At 37.7% G+C, this 18,170-nt stretch overlaps 1 protein-coding gene across 1 annotated transcript in view; it reads right to left on the bottom strand.

The window, feature by feature from the left end:
• Window positions 1-5,290: 5,290 nt before the first annotated feature.
• sestd1 (SEC14 and spectrin domains 1) overlaps window positions 5,291-18,170 on the bottom strand; it is a 34,220-nt gene continuing 21,340 nt past the window's right edge. The window contains exons 11-19 of the mRNA XM_056265694.1: window positions 16,193-16,315; window positions 13,123-13,317; window positions 11,842-11,956; window positions 10,831-10,990; window positions 10,649-10,730; window positions 10,437-10,559; window positions 9,265-9,456; window positions 7,886-8,007; window positions 5,291-6,498 (exon numbers count right to left, since the gene is read on the bottom strand). Of these exons, the coding sequence (XP_056121669.1) occupies window positions 6,342-6,498; window positions 7,886-8,007; window positions 9,265-9,456; window positions 10,437-10,559; window positions 10,649-10,730; window positions 10,831-10,990; window positions 11,842-11,956; window positions 13,123-13,317; window positions 16,193-16,315 (1,269 nt within the window). The 3' untranslated portion in view covers window positions 5,291-6,341. The remainder of the gene's footprint in view (window positions 6,499-7,885; window positions 8,008-9,264; window positions 9,457-10,436; window positions 10,560-10,648; window positions 10,731-10,830; window positions 10,991-11,841; window positions 11,957-13,122; window positions 13,318-16,192; window positions 16,316-18,170) is intronic.

The following is an 18,170-nucleotide window of genomic DNA, read 5'->3' as shown; positions in this document are numbered from 1 at the left end:
GCCTGACTGAACAGTATGGTGAAAACACAGCCGTCTATGTTGACAGGGCAGAGAGAGGCGTGTTAAAAATAGAAATATCCACCAAGTTTATCACACTGTGCGGAGAGCCATTTGACACACCCCCGTTTGGTTGCTTTAGTGCGTCTGTTGCTCTTTCTCCACCCCTTGCATGTGTCTCACTTAGCCTAAAGTTTGTTTTTCATCACAATAGAACATATTGCAAACTATTGCATACCAGAAGAAAAAAACTAAAAACTTATTTACTCATCTCATGTAAAAATCATAACAAAATAACAAAAAAAGCACAAGTAGTTCTACATTCCAAAACTAAAGTTGTCATTCACTAAAAATCTTGACGTATGCTCTATTACTTTATTGTCCTCGAAAGGCAATTTATGTAGACAGCATACATACATGTACAGCAACACCACACACACACACACACAAAAGTCCTTAAGTCGGTCCCCACTATCTTGCTGCTGCACGTTTTAACTATACTATTCAACTTACTCATATTCTTTACATTAAGATTACCATACCAACAAATAATAGAAAAACTTAAGACAGATTCAATAAAACAGGTATAACACATTTTCATAAGAGACATCAACATTAAAATTGCAAAGTTTCTTCAGAAAATGCATGCGCTGAAGAGCTTTCCCTCTAATAATGTTAGTGTTTACCTCAAAATCTATTTTACCATCAAATAATGTCCTTAAATATCTTTAACGCTTAACCACTTCAACCCGATGAAGACAGCAGGCAACACCGGTATCGAGTTCTTATAGAAATCAATGAACATCTCTTTTGTTTTAGAAGCATTCATGTTTAAAACTGAAGCATCACGCCATTGAATAAAAGTAGGCTATCTACCACTGGACCATGACTACCATCTGACTCAGTGAGAAGAGAAACAATCACCAAATTGAATAATGTGTCTCCCCTCAAAAATACTCTGACATTCATCAGTATATAAGGGAAACAAAGAGGTGACAGAACACAACCCTGTGTGGTGCCAGTGGAACACAGCAGTGTGTTAGACAACACAGCGTTGACATCTATCCTGAGATCTATTCGTTTAAAAAAATCCACTAACCAACACACAATGTTCAATTCGAAATGAAAATCGTTAATAAGTTTTCTTGGCAAAATGTGTGGCTGAACAGTTAAAAACAGAGGAAATATCAATGAAAAGCAAACGTACATGTACCTTCCAAATGTCTTAAAGGGGTGGTAAAATGCCATTTTCACAAGATGTAAAATAAATCTCTGATGTCCCCAGAGTGTGTGTGTGAAGTTTTAGCACAAAAATATCCCACACATATGTTTATATAGCATGTTAAAGTTGTCACTTTTTGAGGGTTTGCAAAAACGCACCGTTTTGTGCCTGGCCCTTTAAATGCAAATGAGCTGCTGCAGAGGGCGGGGTTTCAAGAGCTCGTGCCTGTTAGCAGCTGCGATCAACTCACGCAGTCAGACACACTAAAATGACAGAAACTGTTCTCCCTTTCATGTTAAAACGGAGTCAGACAAAGATGGAGAGACTAAGAAGAAGTGTCAACATGTAGAATGCAACAGGATGTCTCTGAATGGTTAGTTGATGAATTTATGTTGCTGATGTGGAGTTAACTATCTTCAATTAGGATATTCTGTCTTGGTAATCTATAAATCGCTTGAATTGGAACTGTTGTGAGATCGACGCACACAGAGTGACTTTTTATTGCATGTGAAAAGGATGCTAAAGTTTGAGCTGACTCACAAATGTACTCTTATACAACAACTTTTCCTCTTCTGTGTTCCTGGGGGCGGGTTTATGTACATTTGGGGTTAGTGATGTCACTAACCCTGGAGGGATGTCGTGTAGTCCCTACCAGCCGTTTTTTGTAGTCCTTTTCTTTAAAAGCAAATATCTCCCTTTGCTTTGAACTTTGAGCATTGTAAATTTGCAGATATTGTTTATGCTCAAACAGCAACATTACACACTAACTACAGTTAGAAAAGTGAAATCATAATCAACCACCCCTTTAAAATCATATTTAATAAGGTGCAAGTAGTGTGTTCAACTCCTCTACCTGATCCATAGTGCTGATTGTGTCAAGGCTGAAATCTCCTTCCTAACTTTTTTTATTAAAGACTTCATAACCAAAGAAGTAATTGCAACATGCCTATAATCATTAAGAGAAAGTGAATTTCTTTTGTTTCGCAAACTGATACTTTTTCCCCATTTTGTGTTCCACAGAAAGTCATAGGTTTGGAACGACATGACAGACTGTTCATTTTTGGGTGAACTAATCCTATCAGAAGTGTTTATTTCCACTGCTACTATATTGTCATCAGCATAATTAAATGGTCAGAAATAACAGAAAGGCATTTTCAGTGTAATGCATCTGCAAGGCATCTTTCCATGTTGTACCATGTGTTTAAAATGACCATGGAAGAGGCCTGTTCTGTCATTAAATGCCTGTTCCAATCCAAACCACAGACCACCAGAAATCCACATTACGTTCCTTCCTATTAAATGTAATGGCTACTAAATTATTAAAATAACTGTTTGTACTATATGCGGTTCATATTATTGCTCAGTATCTATTTATGTAAATGCACAATAGTACAAACACTGTTATACAAAGTGCAAGCAATTATAAAACAAAAGTTATTGGAAGGTGGCAGAGGTATCTGGTGTGTTTAGAGTCTAATGTCCGTCAGTCAACCAGAGCTCAATTGACGGAAAAGACCAGAGAGAAGCTCTGATAGTGACTAGTCCCAAAGAGAAACAGTCCCCTACACACCCTTAAAGGGGCTAGTTTAACAAAAAAAAAAATATGTAAATGTACCCTCATTTTGTTCTAAACCTGTATTGGCCAACATTTCTTTCTTCTGTGGAATATAAAATATATTGTGTTGTCCATGTAATGAAAATCAATGGTTGCCAAAGCTGTTTAGTTAATTGTTCATCAAAATATCTTCTTTTAGGTTTCACAGGGAAAAAGAAAGTCAAACAGGTTTGGAAAGACATGAGGGTGAGTAAATCATGTTTTACTCGCCCGGCAAACTTTGTTGCAATCATATTACAAAGAGCATGAAATCAAAATTAGCTTGCTCCAATATGTTGACAAAATTCACCCAAAAATGTTATCATCACTTACCCTCACATTTTCCGTTTCTGAAAATTATTTTGAAGAATGACAGGTGTCAGGTGATATTGACATTTTATGCTTGGCATTCCTAAAATGAAAATCACTTACAGGCACTATTTAAACATTTATCAAAATATTAATTACTGAAATGATCACTGTGAACAGTGGAAAAAGTGACCTTTAGATCAGCATCCCACCACATACTTACTGCTGCAACAATGTTGTCTTTTCCACCGAGGACAATAGCAGTTGCAGAACATCCTGAGGTCTTGCTATGGGGTCTTCCTACCAGTGCCTGATGGAGGAAATGTTTAGAGATAAAGTGGGGAAACTGATAACAACAGGGCAGCAATGGAAGAGCAATTCAGCTGTGCATTGCACATTGAACGATTATTCAGCATTTTATACAGCTATATGTGATAACCATTACAGTGAACATGAGACGATGATGTCATTTCATCTTCAACCCTAACGGAAAATAGAAAAATAATCTACAGGCTGTCTGTGGAATTCACAAGAATACATATTGTAGTAGATCATACATTTTTAAACAGGATTTCTACAATTTTTACACCATTGCATTTCCATGACCATAGAAGTTGTTTTCTGGATATGATTTTTTTTTAAATCACTCAAATTCAGACTTTTAGTGCTAACAAATAACCTGTACCGATTTGTAAGTCAGTTGGCCTTCAAACAACTCAAGTTTCACGCTACAAAAGAGCAATATTTTGTTAAATATTTTAGACTGTGAAGCATAAAAAAATCTCCATGACAAATTCACTGCAAAGACTGGGATCTGTTTAAAAGGTTGCCTGTTAAAAACGAACATAAAGGTTTCCAGAAAGTTGCCACAGAGGGTCTGTTTTTTCCCACTGTTACAGACATGCCACCAGTCCTCCCAAAACCAGCACAGAGGCAGCAGCTGCTAAGACAGCTGAGAAATTCAATAGACTTCAGAGAGCACCAATGGCTACTAGTATAGGACCTAAGAAGGCCCCTGACGACAACCATGCCATTTGTCAGGGGCCCTGATAAACTCAAGTTTATTATTAGACAAAACTCTGATTCTCAGGCCAGTCATCACATAAGGTCTGTGACTATGCTTTGTGGAAACCTGACAAGCATGTATGTGCTAAAAATGACACCTGTTACATCTTTATAATAAGGGAATAAAAACATACACATCGAGATCAAATGTGAATAACTTAAGAACTTCACTTCATTAAATAATATTGCAATAAGATAAAATAAAATAGACTAATGGTAAAAAAAAAAAGAGAATTACAAATTTAGTATAAAAAAAATTTCAGCATTTCTTTTGACTTTTTAGGTGAAATGCGATCTGGACAGATCAAATCAGAATGCTATTCAAATGACTCCCAGTTATGCCAATGATTTTCAGTACAAACTAAGTGAATCATTTAGGGCCTGTAAATAACCAGAAAGCAAGAGTTTGAGATGAGCTGCTGAAATCTGCAGTTAAACATTGATGCAACTTTAAATATTCAGTATATAGAAATATATTCTTAACCATAACTGACAAGGACTTTTCTCCTAAAATGCTGAACATGGCAGAGAGCATGTAAGTGAATAGCAAAGCCTCAGGCAACTAATGACCTGCTTGACTCGCATTTTTCCTTGGGATGTTATAAGAAATCCTCAATACAAACACAAGTCAGAGTTCAAGCAGTATGCATGAAGATTTTGTAAAATATTTATACTGCACACAAACCAGTCAGCAGCCAAAATTCTCTCGCTCTCTCAATAAAAAAATAAACACATGCTACCTTTAAAATTGTTTGAGGTCAGTAAGATTTTTAGAAAGAACACAATTTCATTCACGATGCAGTGAATTTATCAAAAATGTGACTGTAAAGACATTTAAAATGTTACAATGGATTTCTGATCATTCAGCTTCGCCATCAAAGGAATATTACATTTTAAAATATATTAAAATAGAAAAGTTATTTTAAATTGTAATAATATTTATTGTATTATTCAAATAAATGCAGCCTTGATGAGCACAAGAGACTTCTTTCAAAAAAATGCACACGTACCAACACTGGTATAATCAGCCAGAAATGCTAATTATTTTGCATTGCACTGACAAAAAAATAAAAATAAATTAAATTAAAATAAATCACGAAACGCAATATTGCCCATGTTTATTGAATGGGTGCTAGAATATTCCTGTACAGCAATGGACATTATGAGGCAGATTTATGCAAAGCATACATACAGTAACAAAGTCCTGTAAACTGTAACAACCTGCCAGCTTTATAAGAGAGACAGCCTTTCCTCTCCTGTCGCAATTTCTTTCTTCATTTATTTTATACAACTTATATTTTCATAAAATACACTATAGCCTTTTAAAAATGGCAAAAGCATTATACAATTTAAATGGTATGCAAGGTACAAAAAAAGGAAAATAAATATAATGGCATTAATATTTTATGACATGCATTCATTTGCAAGCAGCGTACGCATTAGACTGACAAATTATGAGATGAAACCGTTGCTCACATTTTCCCATCAAAACAAAGCTCTGAACAACAATTCTACATTTGAACCTTAAAGCTTTGCTTTGTTTTGTACCTTCATGGTTGAACTACAACAGCTTCAGTTTCTGATGTGTTGTTTCAATACCGGGCGGTTCTACATTAGACGCCATCTTCTGCCATTTCAGCGAAGGCCTTGTGGATGGATACTTATACTGGCACAAGAGAGAAGGTTTGGTAATTCTCAACAGAAAGCAGCTGAAGAAAAGAAATAGAAAATACAATGCTTACGGTCAGGAAAGGCCTAAAAATCTAGAGCACCAGGTACAAATGGAGTAAAGATGGTGCTTTATGTACATTCTACAGGTTTAGTAGCACCATTACAAGCTCAAGGCGCCTCGTGGGAGGAGAACAAGTCGACAGGTAAGGTAAAGCTTCTTAGGGAGGCGAGAGTTCAGAGTAATGTGGTCGGTTTAGTATTCAGCTGTCCACGCAGGCAATGCAACGCGAGCCCGTGGAGTCTCTCTTTAACTGCGCTCTGTAAGTTAAGATGGTTTGGTGAGGTGAAGTACAACAGAGACGGCGGGTGATCGGGGTCACTTCTGGACCGGACCGGGATAGCAGCGGGACAGCACGTGAGAATCAGGCGCTGTGCTGCCGACTGCGTCGATTCCTGCAAGAGGGCATGAGGGGTATTGGGTTCTCAACTTTCCCTAGGCCCCGCTTCCAGAGCCTCCTCATCCAGCCGCTGCTGCTCCTCTTCCTGTAGGAATCTCTTTTCCTCCACTAGCTTCATCCGGTCGCGGATGCTTTCGGCTGAGGAGGCCATGTCCCCCGGGCTGCCGAAGAACTGCTCGCTCCTGCAACCAGGGCGAATGGGGATGGTGGGAAATGATGACAAAAACAAGACATATCCATCTCAGTGATTGTTGAAGAAGTCAAGACGACCAAGCATTCCAATTAAGGAATAAATATTAAAAGATTATGGTTTAATGCGTTAAATTGGTTTGAGGCGAATAGAAATTGGCCCAACATATGGATTTCTTTACAAAAGTAAAAAAAAAAAACTTGTAATGGATGAATCAGAACAGATAGTGAAAGAAACTTACATCACAACTCCTTCAATACTTTTTAAAAGGATCCTATTTTTAAAAAATTTATTCATAAATAATAATAATAATGTAATCATAAGATGTTGTATGTGGATACCGGTACATAAATTATTAGTAAATAGATCAATTAAAGCGAGGCAATATTTTATGCATTATCGCTTATACATTTATGCTTATACAAAGTGACTACCACCACATTCAAGCTATATATTTTTTCAATTCATACATTCCCTAGGAACCCTAACGCCTACTGACTGAACATACATGGTTACTCCGTCAATAGTTTTAAAGGATCCTATTCTTAAAAATGTATTCAATAATCATCATTATTATAAACAAAAATACAAATATGAAGAATATATTTTTTAAATGTATAAAAATATGATGTGGCTATAGTGTGGTCTACACAAGTGTGGTCATGCTTCATTTCAAATCTGAGGATGTCATCTCTAAAACTATGATTTTTATAAAACATTTTCTGAGATCATGTCATGTGTGTTTTTAGAGAAGGCTGATAAGATGCTAATAAAATATTGTGTTGCCCTGTAAACACTTGCACTCTATTGTCTATGTCTGGTGTGGCGAACGGCCCCATTCATGTTTCTATTGTTCTCACTCGACAAACCTTTCACACCTCTGGCGGGTAATGAGATCTAATCTTCATTCTACTTTTAGCATTATTCTTTTGTTTGTATTCGGCCATTAATAGCCTTTATTCTGGGATAACATGGCTTGCCTATCTACACCACTTTGATCCCACTATACATTAACCCACCTATTATCTGAAGTCTTTCTAGAATGATATGAAAATACCCCAAATCGCATGAAAATCACACAAATCCGCACTGGGAAGTGGTTTCATACCTACACATGACAACTGCTCTCTCTGGGTCAGCGGCAGCGTGAAGACAGAATTGAATGTTCCGGTATGATTTTGTCAAAGGTTTAATAGACACAGCCAAATCGTTGTCATTTAGGAATAAGATCACATGGGGGTTTGAATCGAAATCCCAATTTTTTAACGATTAAAATCGTGCAGTTCTAATTAATATACTACAACTAATGACAGTTGAGAGAAAAAAAGACAGTAGAAGAGTGTCATAAATGTGCTGTACTTTGGCTTTTTGGCTCTTACCCATCAGGGAAAATGACTGGCACAGTGAGCCTGTCCAGCAAACCTTTCCCCACCGTCTCCACCTCTTCATACGCCTCCACATCCACCATCAGCTCTGCTAATTCAGGGCTCTCTCTCAGAATCTGAAGGCAGGGAGAAAGACAGTTACTGTCTGATATATTACAGAGCTCTGGTTTGGTGCATGAGTCTACATCTAAAATCATATCAATCACTTCAAAATCATCAAGCTTTGGGTAGATTGCAGAATAAAATGCAAATTCATTTTTTGAACCCCACTGAGATTTATAAATGTCAGCTTTCATTTGCCTAAAAATAACCATGAATATGCATATTTCCTCTACCATCAAGCAGACCATAGTTATTTATGGGTTCATAATAAAAAGCTTTTGCAATGCCTTAAAGGGATAGTTCACTTTGAAATTAATTTTTGATATGTTTTAGCTTACCTCAAGGGCATCCAAGATGTAGGTGTCTTTGTTTCCGCAGCAATTTTAATTTTGATATTTTTAGGTCAAACCGTTCTTGTCTGTCAGTCATATAATGCAGGTCTATGGTCACCACCTCAAAGAGCATGCACAGAGAAGTCCAAATTAAACATGACTTAATGACTCGTAAATGTAAGTACACATTGATGGCCTAAGACACGAAACGAGCAGTTTGTGTGAGAAAACGAACAGTATTTATATCGTTTTTACCTCTTGTAACGCGCAGACCGAAGCGCCCGCGCCCTCAGATCACTTGGACGTGGCTGTGGTTACAAGAGGTAAAAACGATATAAATACTGTTCGTTTTCTCACACAAACCGCTCGTTTCGTGTCTTAGGCCATCAATGTGTACTTACATTTACGAGTCATTAAGTCATGTTTAATTTGGACTTCTCTGTGCATGCTCTTTGAGGTGGTGACCATAGACCTGCATTATATGACTGACAGACAAGAACGGTTTGACCTAAAAATATCAAAATTGAAAATACTGTGGAAACAAAGACACCTACATCTTGGATGCCCTTGAGGTAAGCTAAAACATATCAAAAATGTATTTCAAAGTGAACTTTCCCTTTAACTGCTTTAAAACACCGTTTCAGTTTTCATAGTTTCAACTATATGTTTAAAACAGTTCACCCAAAAATGTATATTCCGTCATTTACACATCCTCATGTTGCTACAAACCCATGATTTGCTGTTATATTTTCCATGGAACACAAAAGGGAGAAAAATCCAAAGAATCATGCTGCTCATTAAGACTTCTCCTGTTGTGTTCCATGGAATAAGGAAATTCATACAAGTTTGGAAAAACACGAGCGTGGGTAAATGACAGAATTTTCCTTTAATTATCCCTTTAAATTTGGCATGACATTTGTTCTGCAGAACTGCGCCAACCTTCTCAGCGGCTGTGTGGAAGGCACTGGCCATCTCCAGCCGGTGCTGCCTCTCGTCAGACGTGACTGTGAACTGTTTCCACACACGGTTGAGTCTGGGCAGCGTGTCCCCTGAGGAGCGGGTGGTACAGCGCAGAGACTGGCACAGCACCACTGTGGCCTGCAGCAGCTGGCGGCCGTAATCATAGGTGCTCTGGAAGCAGAAAAGCAAACATTTACAGTGAGCCGTTAACACCACATGGGCTGGATACTCTTACCACATTATACTCTAAGAAGCATGAAAACTCATTTCTTATACTTATATATATATACTTTTAACTCATGTTGGAAGTGCCCAGGTCAAAACTTAAACACTGGGGAGACCGCGCTTTTTCAGTTTCTGGACCTAAGCTCTGGAATAAGCTTCCCAGTGAGATGCGTATTGTTACTGAGCTGACCTGGGCCTTTTTAAATCAAGACTTAAAACGCATCTTTTTATAGTGGCTTTTAGTACCTAGTAGTGTGGTGGCACGTTTATATTGATTTTATTTTTATCTATTTTTCTTACGTTTCTTTCTTTTATTATTGTACTTGTGTTTTTGGTGTGTTATTGTTCTAAATTGTTGTTTAATCTGTTGTAAAGCACTTTGGTTCACCTATCGGTCGATGTAAGGTGCTATATAAATAAAGTACATTTACATTTATACTGGGGAAAATTGCATTTTTGAAATATTATTTTTTATAATGAAATGACCGTATATTATAATGACCGTTTTTATAATGAAAATTACTCGAGTAATTGTTGCCTTCTGTAACAATAAACATTAAAAAAAAGGGAGGAATTTATTTAATACATGATCATTTATGAGGATTAAATACTTTAGATCAAGGCAATTATGATATTTAAATTTTAAGTGAAACATCTTATAAAAAACTATAACGGATGAAAAAGACAACATAATAGGTCATAAGGATATAAAAGGCTGGAATTTATTTAATAATGAGAATCTATAAATCGGGATTAAATTATTATTTGATCAAAACTAAAATATTATAAAATACAATAATAATAATAATGTGGAAAATTGAGCTGTTCACAACGTCTTTAGCAGCGGATTCAATACGATTCAATGTGCCAACTTATTAAAGCAAGGTTCATTAGAAGAAGAAAATCAAAACCTCAGTTTCAAATACCTGTGCAACATCCACAAACTTCTTGTGTTTCTCCAGCAGAACTTTGGTTTCTTGTGCATCATCTCCCAGTCGGATGTGGGTCTTCAACAAAGCATCGAGCAACTCTCCTAACCACTCCACCGCCTGAGAAGAAATGAAACGGCCCTTACAGACCCCTAGGAACAACAGACACACTTCAAAAGAGTCTTTTCAATTGAATTTCAAGCTCTGACCTGCGAAGCGTCTTCCTCACACTTGAAGAGCTGTACCATCTGCAGCATCTTGAGTCTCCTGACATCAACCATGTCCTCACACCTGTAAAACACAAGCGAACACATAAGACCCTCTTCGCTTGCTCTTGGTACACCAGGAGTTCTGTGTCCATGATGAGAAATCATAAAAAGAGGAGAGGAACCTCTGTTTGCGGAGCTGCATGTCCTCCATGACGCTCTGAATGTGGTCGATATTATCTTTGTTCTCAATGCCTACATCCTTGCCGTAGGAAAAGGACGTCTGGGTAGACATCTGGTCAAGCAGCACTTGGCCTTTTTCTCTTAAACTTTGCAAGGCACCCTCTGGAAGACAGTGAGAGGAACTCAATACACTGAAAGTGATGAAACGTCTCTATTTAACAGTTCTCCTGTTTTATGTTCACGCATATTTAGTCTCAGAGATGGACGGCAGGCCCAGTGACTGCCCGATGCATATTGCACAAAAATGGAAAAATTCTGTTCAAATCTTTTTTTGCTACTCACAATATTTTAGTTTGAAGCACTAATTAGCAAGTTAACTAGACATCTACAAGCAGAACAGCATATTCCGCTTTGTTTCATGAATTACAGAATGTCAGAGTTGAATTATCCTTTTTTTGTCGCTTTGGCGTCTGCTAAATGTAAATTAAATTGTGTTTTTAAAAAAAGCATCCCAATTCATGTACTTATGCAGTAATTTATTAAGTTTTATTAATATTATAAATAGTGCAAGTATTATGTTCACACTGAAAATTCCAAATACAAAAAGGGCACTTCAAATACCCGGATGATGCACTTATTTAACCGAAAAAACTGTCACAGCTTTCCTTATGAAGCGGAGGAGGGGCTATCAGACTTTGATATTGGATGACAAAATAACCTTATAAAATTCATACACTAGATGGCGAAGTAGACAGTGCATAGTATATAGCATTTAATTTAAGACTAAACTTTTATTTAAATTCTATATAATTCAGATTATAACGACAAAACGACACAGTAACAAAATTAACTGTATAACAAATTGAACAATAACCTTATGTCTGGGTGGTTCTTGAAAATCAAAAATCTGGTTATGTAAGACTAATGAATTAGCACCAGAAGTTCTGTTTTATCAAACTTTAATTACATGAAACATCGTCAGGCATATGAGTAGGACAACAGGGCTTCCTAACCTACGCTCTTGAGTTTCTCCTCCAGATGTTTTAGAGTTTGCTGGATTGCAGCTCCATCTGCAGGGGCGACGTCTGCACAGAGCATTCCCAACAGCCCGTCTAACTGCTGGGACAGCTGAGACAAACACAGACACTGACGTCAGAAAGAAGCTTTCCATATATATATGGCCAACAAAGAATTTTTACACTTTTTTGTGACGATTTGGGGAGGAAATCTGTGGAATGGCTTTAAAGAGCCCCCATTATGCTATTTTAAAGGTTCCTAATTCTGTTTTAGAGGTCTCAAACAATAGATTTACATGCATCCAAGGTTAAAAAAAACCTTTAATTTTCTTATATGTACACTGGAGCATAATCTCTTTTCTCACACTGTCTGAAATGGTTTGATAAAGGATTTGGTCTCTCTAAACCTCTCCTTTCCTACTCTGCTGTGATTGGTCAGATGGCCCAGTTTGTTGTGTTGGAACTTGGAACTAAATGTCTAAAAACGGGTCAAACTAGATGTTGTTTGTGGGCAGCCAATGAAGAGCATTATGCAATTTTTTTTACAAACCAACAAACGTTTGTGCAGGAAGTAAGACTGGAATTACTGACGACTCGTTTCAGGCAGTCCAGAATTGGTTCTTTCTTTTGGGAGACAATAACTCCATTTATCATGCACTTTTAACTTTAAAACTTTGCAGACCTTTTACATTCACAAACATCGCTATTACATACTACATGAAAGGTAAAATCTGAAAAAGCACAATTGGAGCACTTTAAATATGCGTAAATGGCTTGTGAATAGCATTTTATGTTGACTTTAAGACATTTTAAGACAAGTAAAACAAGAGGAAAATAGAAAGTAGGATGAGACTTGATTTTAACCAACTGGAATTTGGATTGGATTGTGAAGCGTGGGTGATAAATACCACATTGGAGCCTGCTGATTGTAGGGGATGGGATGAAAATATGAAAGAGGGATTCATGCCATTAACTTATTTCAGAGGCTGAGCAAGTTATTACATGATTGCATTTCATTTGGAATAACATTTATAGGTGAACTGTGCACAATAAGACCAGAACTGTACATTGGAAAAGTAAAATTTTGACTTCATGTTGACTTTAGACAAAACTGATAGTATTACACTGTATCTAGAGATAGCAGAAAGCATCCAAGAAGCCAAAATATTTACTTAAATCTACATTCAAAAGATGTTTGTGTTCTGTTGAAATCTGCAGAGCTTAAAATAGAATTCTGTGGGTGCAGATTCCATGATCAGATATAGTCTAGAATCTTACATCTTGTGCCGTCATGTGGAACTCATGGGCAGACTGCAGGACGTTCTGTCTGAACTCTAATTGGCTGGCCTGCCGGTAACAGACATCACTGAGCTGCTGCTGCAGACCCTTGAGCTCCATCAGGTCCTCTTCATCTCCTGCGCTCAGCAATGCTGCGATCTGCTGGTTCAGCTCCACATAAACAGCAAACCACTCCTGCAGCAAACAGCATGACATTGGCTGTTAAGACAGTTAAATAAACCACTAGCACTCATAAAGATCACAGGTTCACCACAGGTTTCAGCATATTAGAATGATTTCTGAAGGATCACGTGACACTGAGGACTGGAGTAATGATGCTGAAAATTCAGCTTTGCCAACAGGAAAAAATTACAATTAAAATGGATAACCATTGCTTTAAATTGTAATAATATTTCACAATATTACTGCTTTTACTGTACTTTTGATCAAATAAATGCAGCCTTGGTGAGCATAAAAGACTCAAGCCCCAAGCTTTTCAACAGTAGTGTATATATAGACTCAACAGCACAGAGACCAATAAATAACCACCTAGCAACCAAGCTGAACACCTTAGTAACCGCATAATGTCCTGGCAACCAATCCCAACCTCATACCCTCACATTTTTGACTTTTGCATAGACAAAGATCACTTAGCCTACATGTTCTTTAGGAAATATCTAGAAAAAATACTATTGTGACCAAAATCCCTATTGGAGTGTTGCAAGAAAGCTCACCACTTTGCATGCTGACTAACATGAAATCACTTTTACGTAACCTACGGTTTGAACCATGTCTATAATTGGCTCAGTTCCTGGCTCAGTGTGACAAAGAGGTCACTGTTCAACAAACCATGAAGCCACTGAGTCACACACTCCAGAACAACACCTTCCTGTAACAAAACATCAATACCAACAACAACTCTACGTCAGAGATCCCAGTAAATCACAGAGGCTGTTTGTGATCACACTGAGCCACAAACCACACTGAAGAAATACAGAGGCAGTAACTACTTCAGACAAGCCAAGAGCACACCACAAACCACTCCTGAGACAGACAGCCAAACAGCTGACCTTCAGGAAAACTGTGACTGTGGGTGAAAACCACATCTTTACAGCAAATCAAATGCATTTTAACAAAGACTGTAAACATGACATAGTATTGATGAAATATGTACTAAAATATCCTAGGTAGCCTGAATCAAAGATTTAACATGTATCTACATACATCATATTCTTATTTCCTCAAATAAAGTTTGTACAATCTGAAGCACAAATATGTTTAAGAAAATTGGAATGCGATTCCCTAAAGTAAAATACATCAATACTGCCACCTACTGGCGGGACATAAACTGCATGATTGTGGCATTTCAGTGTCATTTCTCTGACTTCTGCTTTTGTGACCTGACAAATCTACTCAAGATAGCAATTATATCTTGAAACACAAAAAAGTAGCACAAAATATATTTTTTTAATGAAATCCCTCATCTCAGCAGCTCTGATTGCTGGAGTTCAATGGTCTACAACAGTGCTTCTCAAGCAACTCAGAACATCCGAGTACCACAAAGTTACCACCAGTTCTAATTCAAATTTCACTGTGGTTTTCTTTCAGCAGGCAAGTTAAAAGACTAAGTAACAAACATGTTATAACCAGTGAAAATGGCAGTTAAGCTGCAAAATGCTAAAAATAAATATGATTTATTTCACTGCAATTTTCATTCAACAGGTTGAAAGACTAAGTAATCGTAACACTTTACAATAAGGTCTCAATAAGGGTTAGTTCACCCAAATATTCTTCACCCTCATGTCGTTCCCAACCCATAAGACTATAGTTAATTTTTGGAACTCAAATTAAGATTTTTTTATGAAATTTTATGAAAATTTATATTCCTCCGTTGACAGCTACGCATCAACCACTTGACTCTTCAAAAAGTTCATAAAGAGATTGTAAAACTAATCCATATGAATTGAGCGGTTTTCTGAAGAGACACGATCGCTTTATATCATGAACCGATTGAATGTAGGCTTTAAATTCCCATATAAACATTCATCAACACACACATCAGTTGTGGTAAACGGAAGCTCAAGCATGTTCACATGACGTGCGAGAACCAATGAGGTTTATTTTTGTGTTACTCCGCACGTTTGAGCTTCTGCAAGAACCAATGAGGTAGTTGAGTAGCAAAGATCTTCATTTGTGTTCCGAAGATGAACGAAAGTCTTACGGGTTTGGAACGACATGAGGATGAGTAATTAATGACAGAATCTTCATTTTTGGGTTAACTAACCCTTTAACATTAGTTAATAATACACTAACATGAACTAACAATAAGCCGTATATTTTTACCGCATTAATTAACCTTTCTTAGTTAGTGATTTTTTTAATGTTCATGTTAGTTCACAGTGCATTAATTAATGTTAACCGATTTACAACTTTTGATCTTAATTTATTAGTAAATGTTAAGATTGACAGATTGAAGTATTCATTGTTCGCTCTTGTTAACTAACTTTAACAAATGACACCTTATAAGTAAAGTGTTACAAAAGTAACAAACATGTTACAAGCATTGAACATAGCTGTTAAGCTCCAAAATGCAAAAAAAAAAAAAAATTATACACCGATAATCTTCACTTTCACATGCTGTTAACTTGTGACCAGACTGAGTAAGTTGCTGAACTGAACATAATTTATTTCTGATTTGTGAATTGATTCAGTCTGATTTGCAGACTCAAAAATAACAATTAGCAAACTGGTACGGTCCTTGATGTCAACTCGCTGACTGATCCAGCAGCATCAGTTCTTTGTTAATCGCTCAAATAAAAAAAGAGAGAGAAGATTATTAGTGAATAAGAACCATAGATTTAAGTATGTTCCTCACACAAAGCTATTATACGACTTCAAAACATGACTATCATGCTTTTTTGTGTAAATTCTTGATCATAACTGATTTGGTCAATCCGTTATGTCCTTGTATATAACAGACCCATATTGAAAATTCCCCATTTGCATTTCAGAGGTGCTATACATTCCACAAAAACCACATACACAAGCCAGAGATGACAGCTGTACTTACACTGTGTTGACTCTCGATCTCCTCATGCTTCTGTTGCAAGGCCTGAGACGCGCGTATGGAGTCTCCAATCCCCCACTGCGTGCGGAGCTGCTCTGTGCCAGGACCCTCCAGCCAATTCACAACCTGCTCACACACAAGACACATAAACACAGACAAAGAAACCTTTAATTAGTGAAGCACTACCACATTTGTCCCCCGAGCAGACTCTAATCGGAAATAAATCAGGAGGAACAAAGAGCAAATCTAATTAACTAAATGACAGGATCAGGTCGATGAGAGCTCAAATTAAAGATTTACTTAATTAGATATGTACTTGTTTACAAAAAGACAAAAAGTAGGTTGCACGTCTCGAGGGCTGCACAATCCTTTGGCTGTCAGATTTTGAATGAACATCAATGTTAGAGCAAAATGAGATCTCAGACCTGCAGCTAAATGGAAGATCGTCAGTGAATAGCACCTAAATTTCAGTCTGTTTCCTCACACAAATACACTCACCGGCCACTTTATTAGGTACACCTGTCCAACTGCTCGTTAACACTTAATTTCTAAGCAGCCAATCACATGGCGGCAACTCAGTGCATTTAGGCATGTAGACATGGTCAAGACAATCTCCTGCAGTTCAAACCGAGCATCAGTATGGGGAAGAAAGTTGATTTGAGTGACTTTGAACGTGGCATGATTGTTGGTGCCAGAAGGGCTGGTCTGAGTATTTCAGAAACTGCTAATCTACTGGGATTTTCACGCACAACCATCTCTAGGGTTTACAGAGAATGGTCCGAAAAAGAAAAAACATCCAGTGAGCGGCAGTTCTGTGGGCGGAAATGCCTTGTTGATGCCAGAGGTCAGAGGAGAATGGCCAGACTGGTTCGAGCTGATAGAAGGGCAACAGTGACTGAAATAACCACTCGTTACAACCGAGGTATGCAGCAAAGCATTTGTGAAGCCACAACACGCACAACCTTGAGGCGGATGGGCTACAACAGCAGAAGACTCCACCGGGTACCACTCATCTCCACTACAAATAGGAAAAAGAGGCTACAATTTGCAAGAGCTCACCAAAATTGAACAGTTGAAGACTGGAAAAATGTTGCCTGGTCTGATGAGTCTCGATTTCTGTTGAGACATTCAGATGTTAGAGTCAGAATTTGGCAGAATGAGAACATGGAACCATCATGCCTTGTTACCACTGTGCAGGCTGGTGGTGGTGGTGTAATGGTGTGGGGGATGTTTTCCTGGCACACTTTAGGCCCCTTAGTGCCAATTGGGCATCGTTTAAATGCCACGCCCTACCTGAGCATTGTTTCTGACCATGTCCATCCCTTTATGGCCACCATGTACCCATCCTCTGATGGCTACTTCCACCATGTCACAAAGCTCTAATCATTTCAAATTGGTTTCTTGAACATGACAATGAGTTCACTGTACTAAAATGGCCTCCATAGTCACCAGATCTCAACCCAATAGAGCATCTTTGGGATGTGGTGGAACGGGAGATTCGCATCATGGATGTGCAGCCGACAAATCTGCGGCAACTGTGTGATGCCATCATGTCAATATGGACCAAACTCCCTGAGGAATGCTTCCAGCACCTTGTTGAATCTATGCCACGAAGAATTGAGGCAGTTCTGAAGGCAAAAGGGGGTCCAACCCGTTACTAGCATGGGGTACCTAATAAAGTGGCCGGTGAGTGTATAGTATAATATTTACAGCGTTAATGGTGTTATTCGAAGCTCTTTGTAAAGATATTTCAAAATTCATCCTTTTGTTTTGCACAGAAAGAAAAGGATACAGATTTGGAACAACATGAAGGTGAAAAAAACTACAACAATTTTCATTTATGGGTGAACTAACCCGTTAATTAACTTGCAAGTTCAGTCTCAATTTGATAGCTAAGAGTTAAAAATGGGAATTACAACTGAAATGGCAGAAAATTTCATTTCATTTCTGTTGTTCAATGAACTGGGGGAGCAAATGAAAA

This window comes from Rhinichthys klamathensis, unplaced genomic scaffold, assembly GCF_029890125.1.
Source record: "Rhinichthys klamathensis goyatoka isolate OS25496 unplaced genomic scaffold, OSU_Roscu_1.1 h1tg000237l_1, whole genome shotgun sequence".
Classification (NCBI taxonomy): Eukaryota; Metazoa; Chordata; class Actinopteri; order Cypriniformes; family Leuciscidae; genus Rhinichthys; species Rhinichthys klamathensis.
The sequence above is the reverse complement of the archived record's forward strand: the minus strand, read 5'-3'. Positions and strand labels throughout refer to the sequence as shown.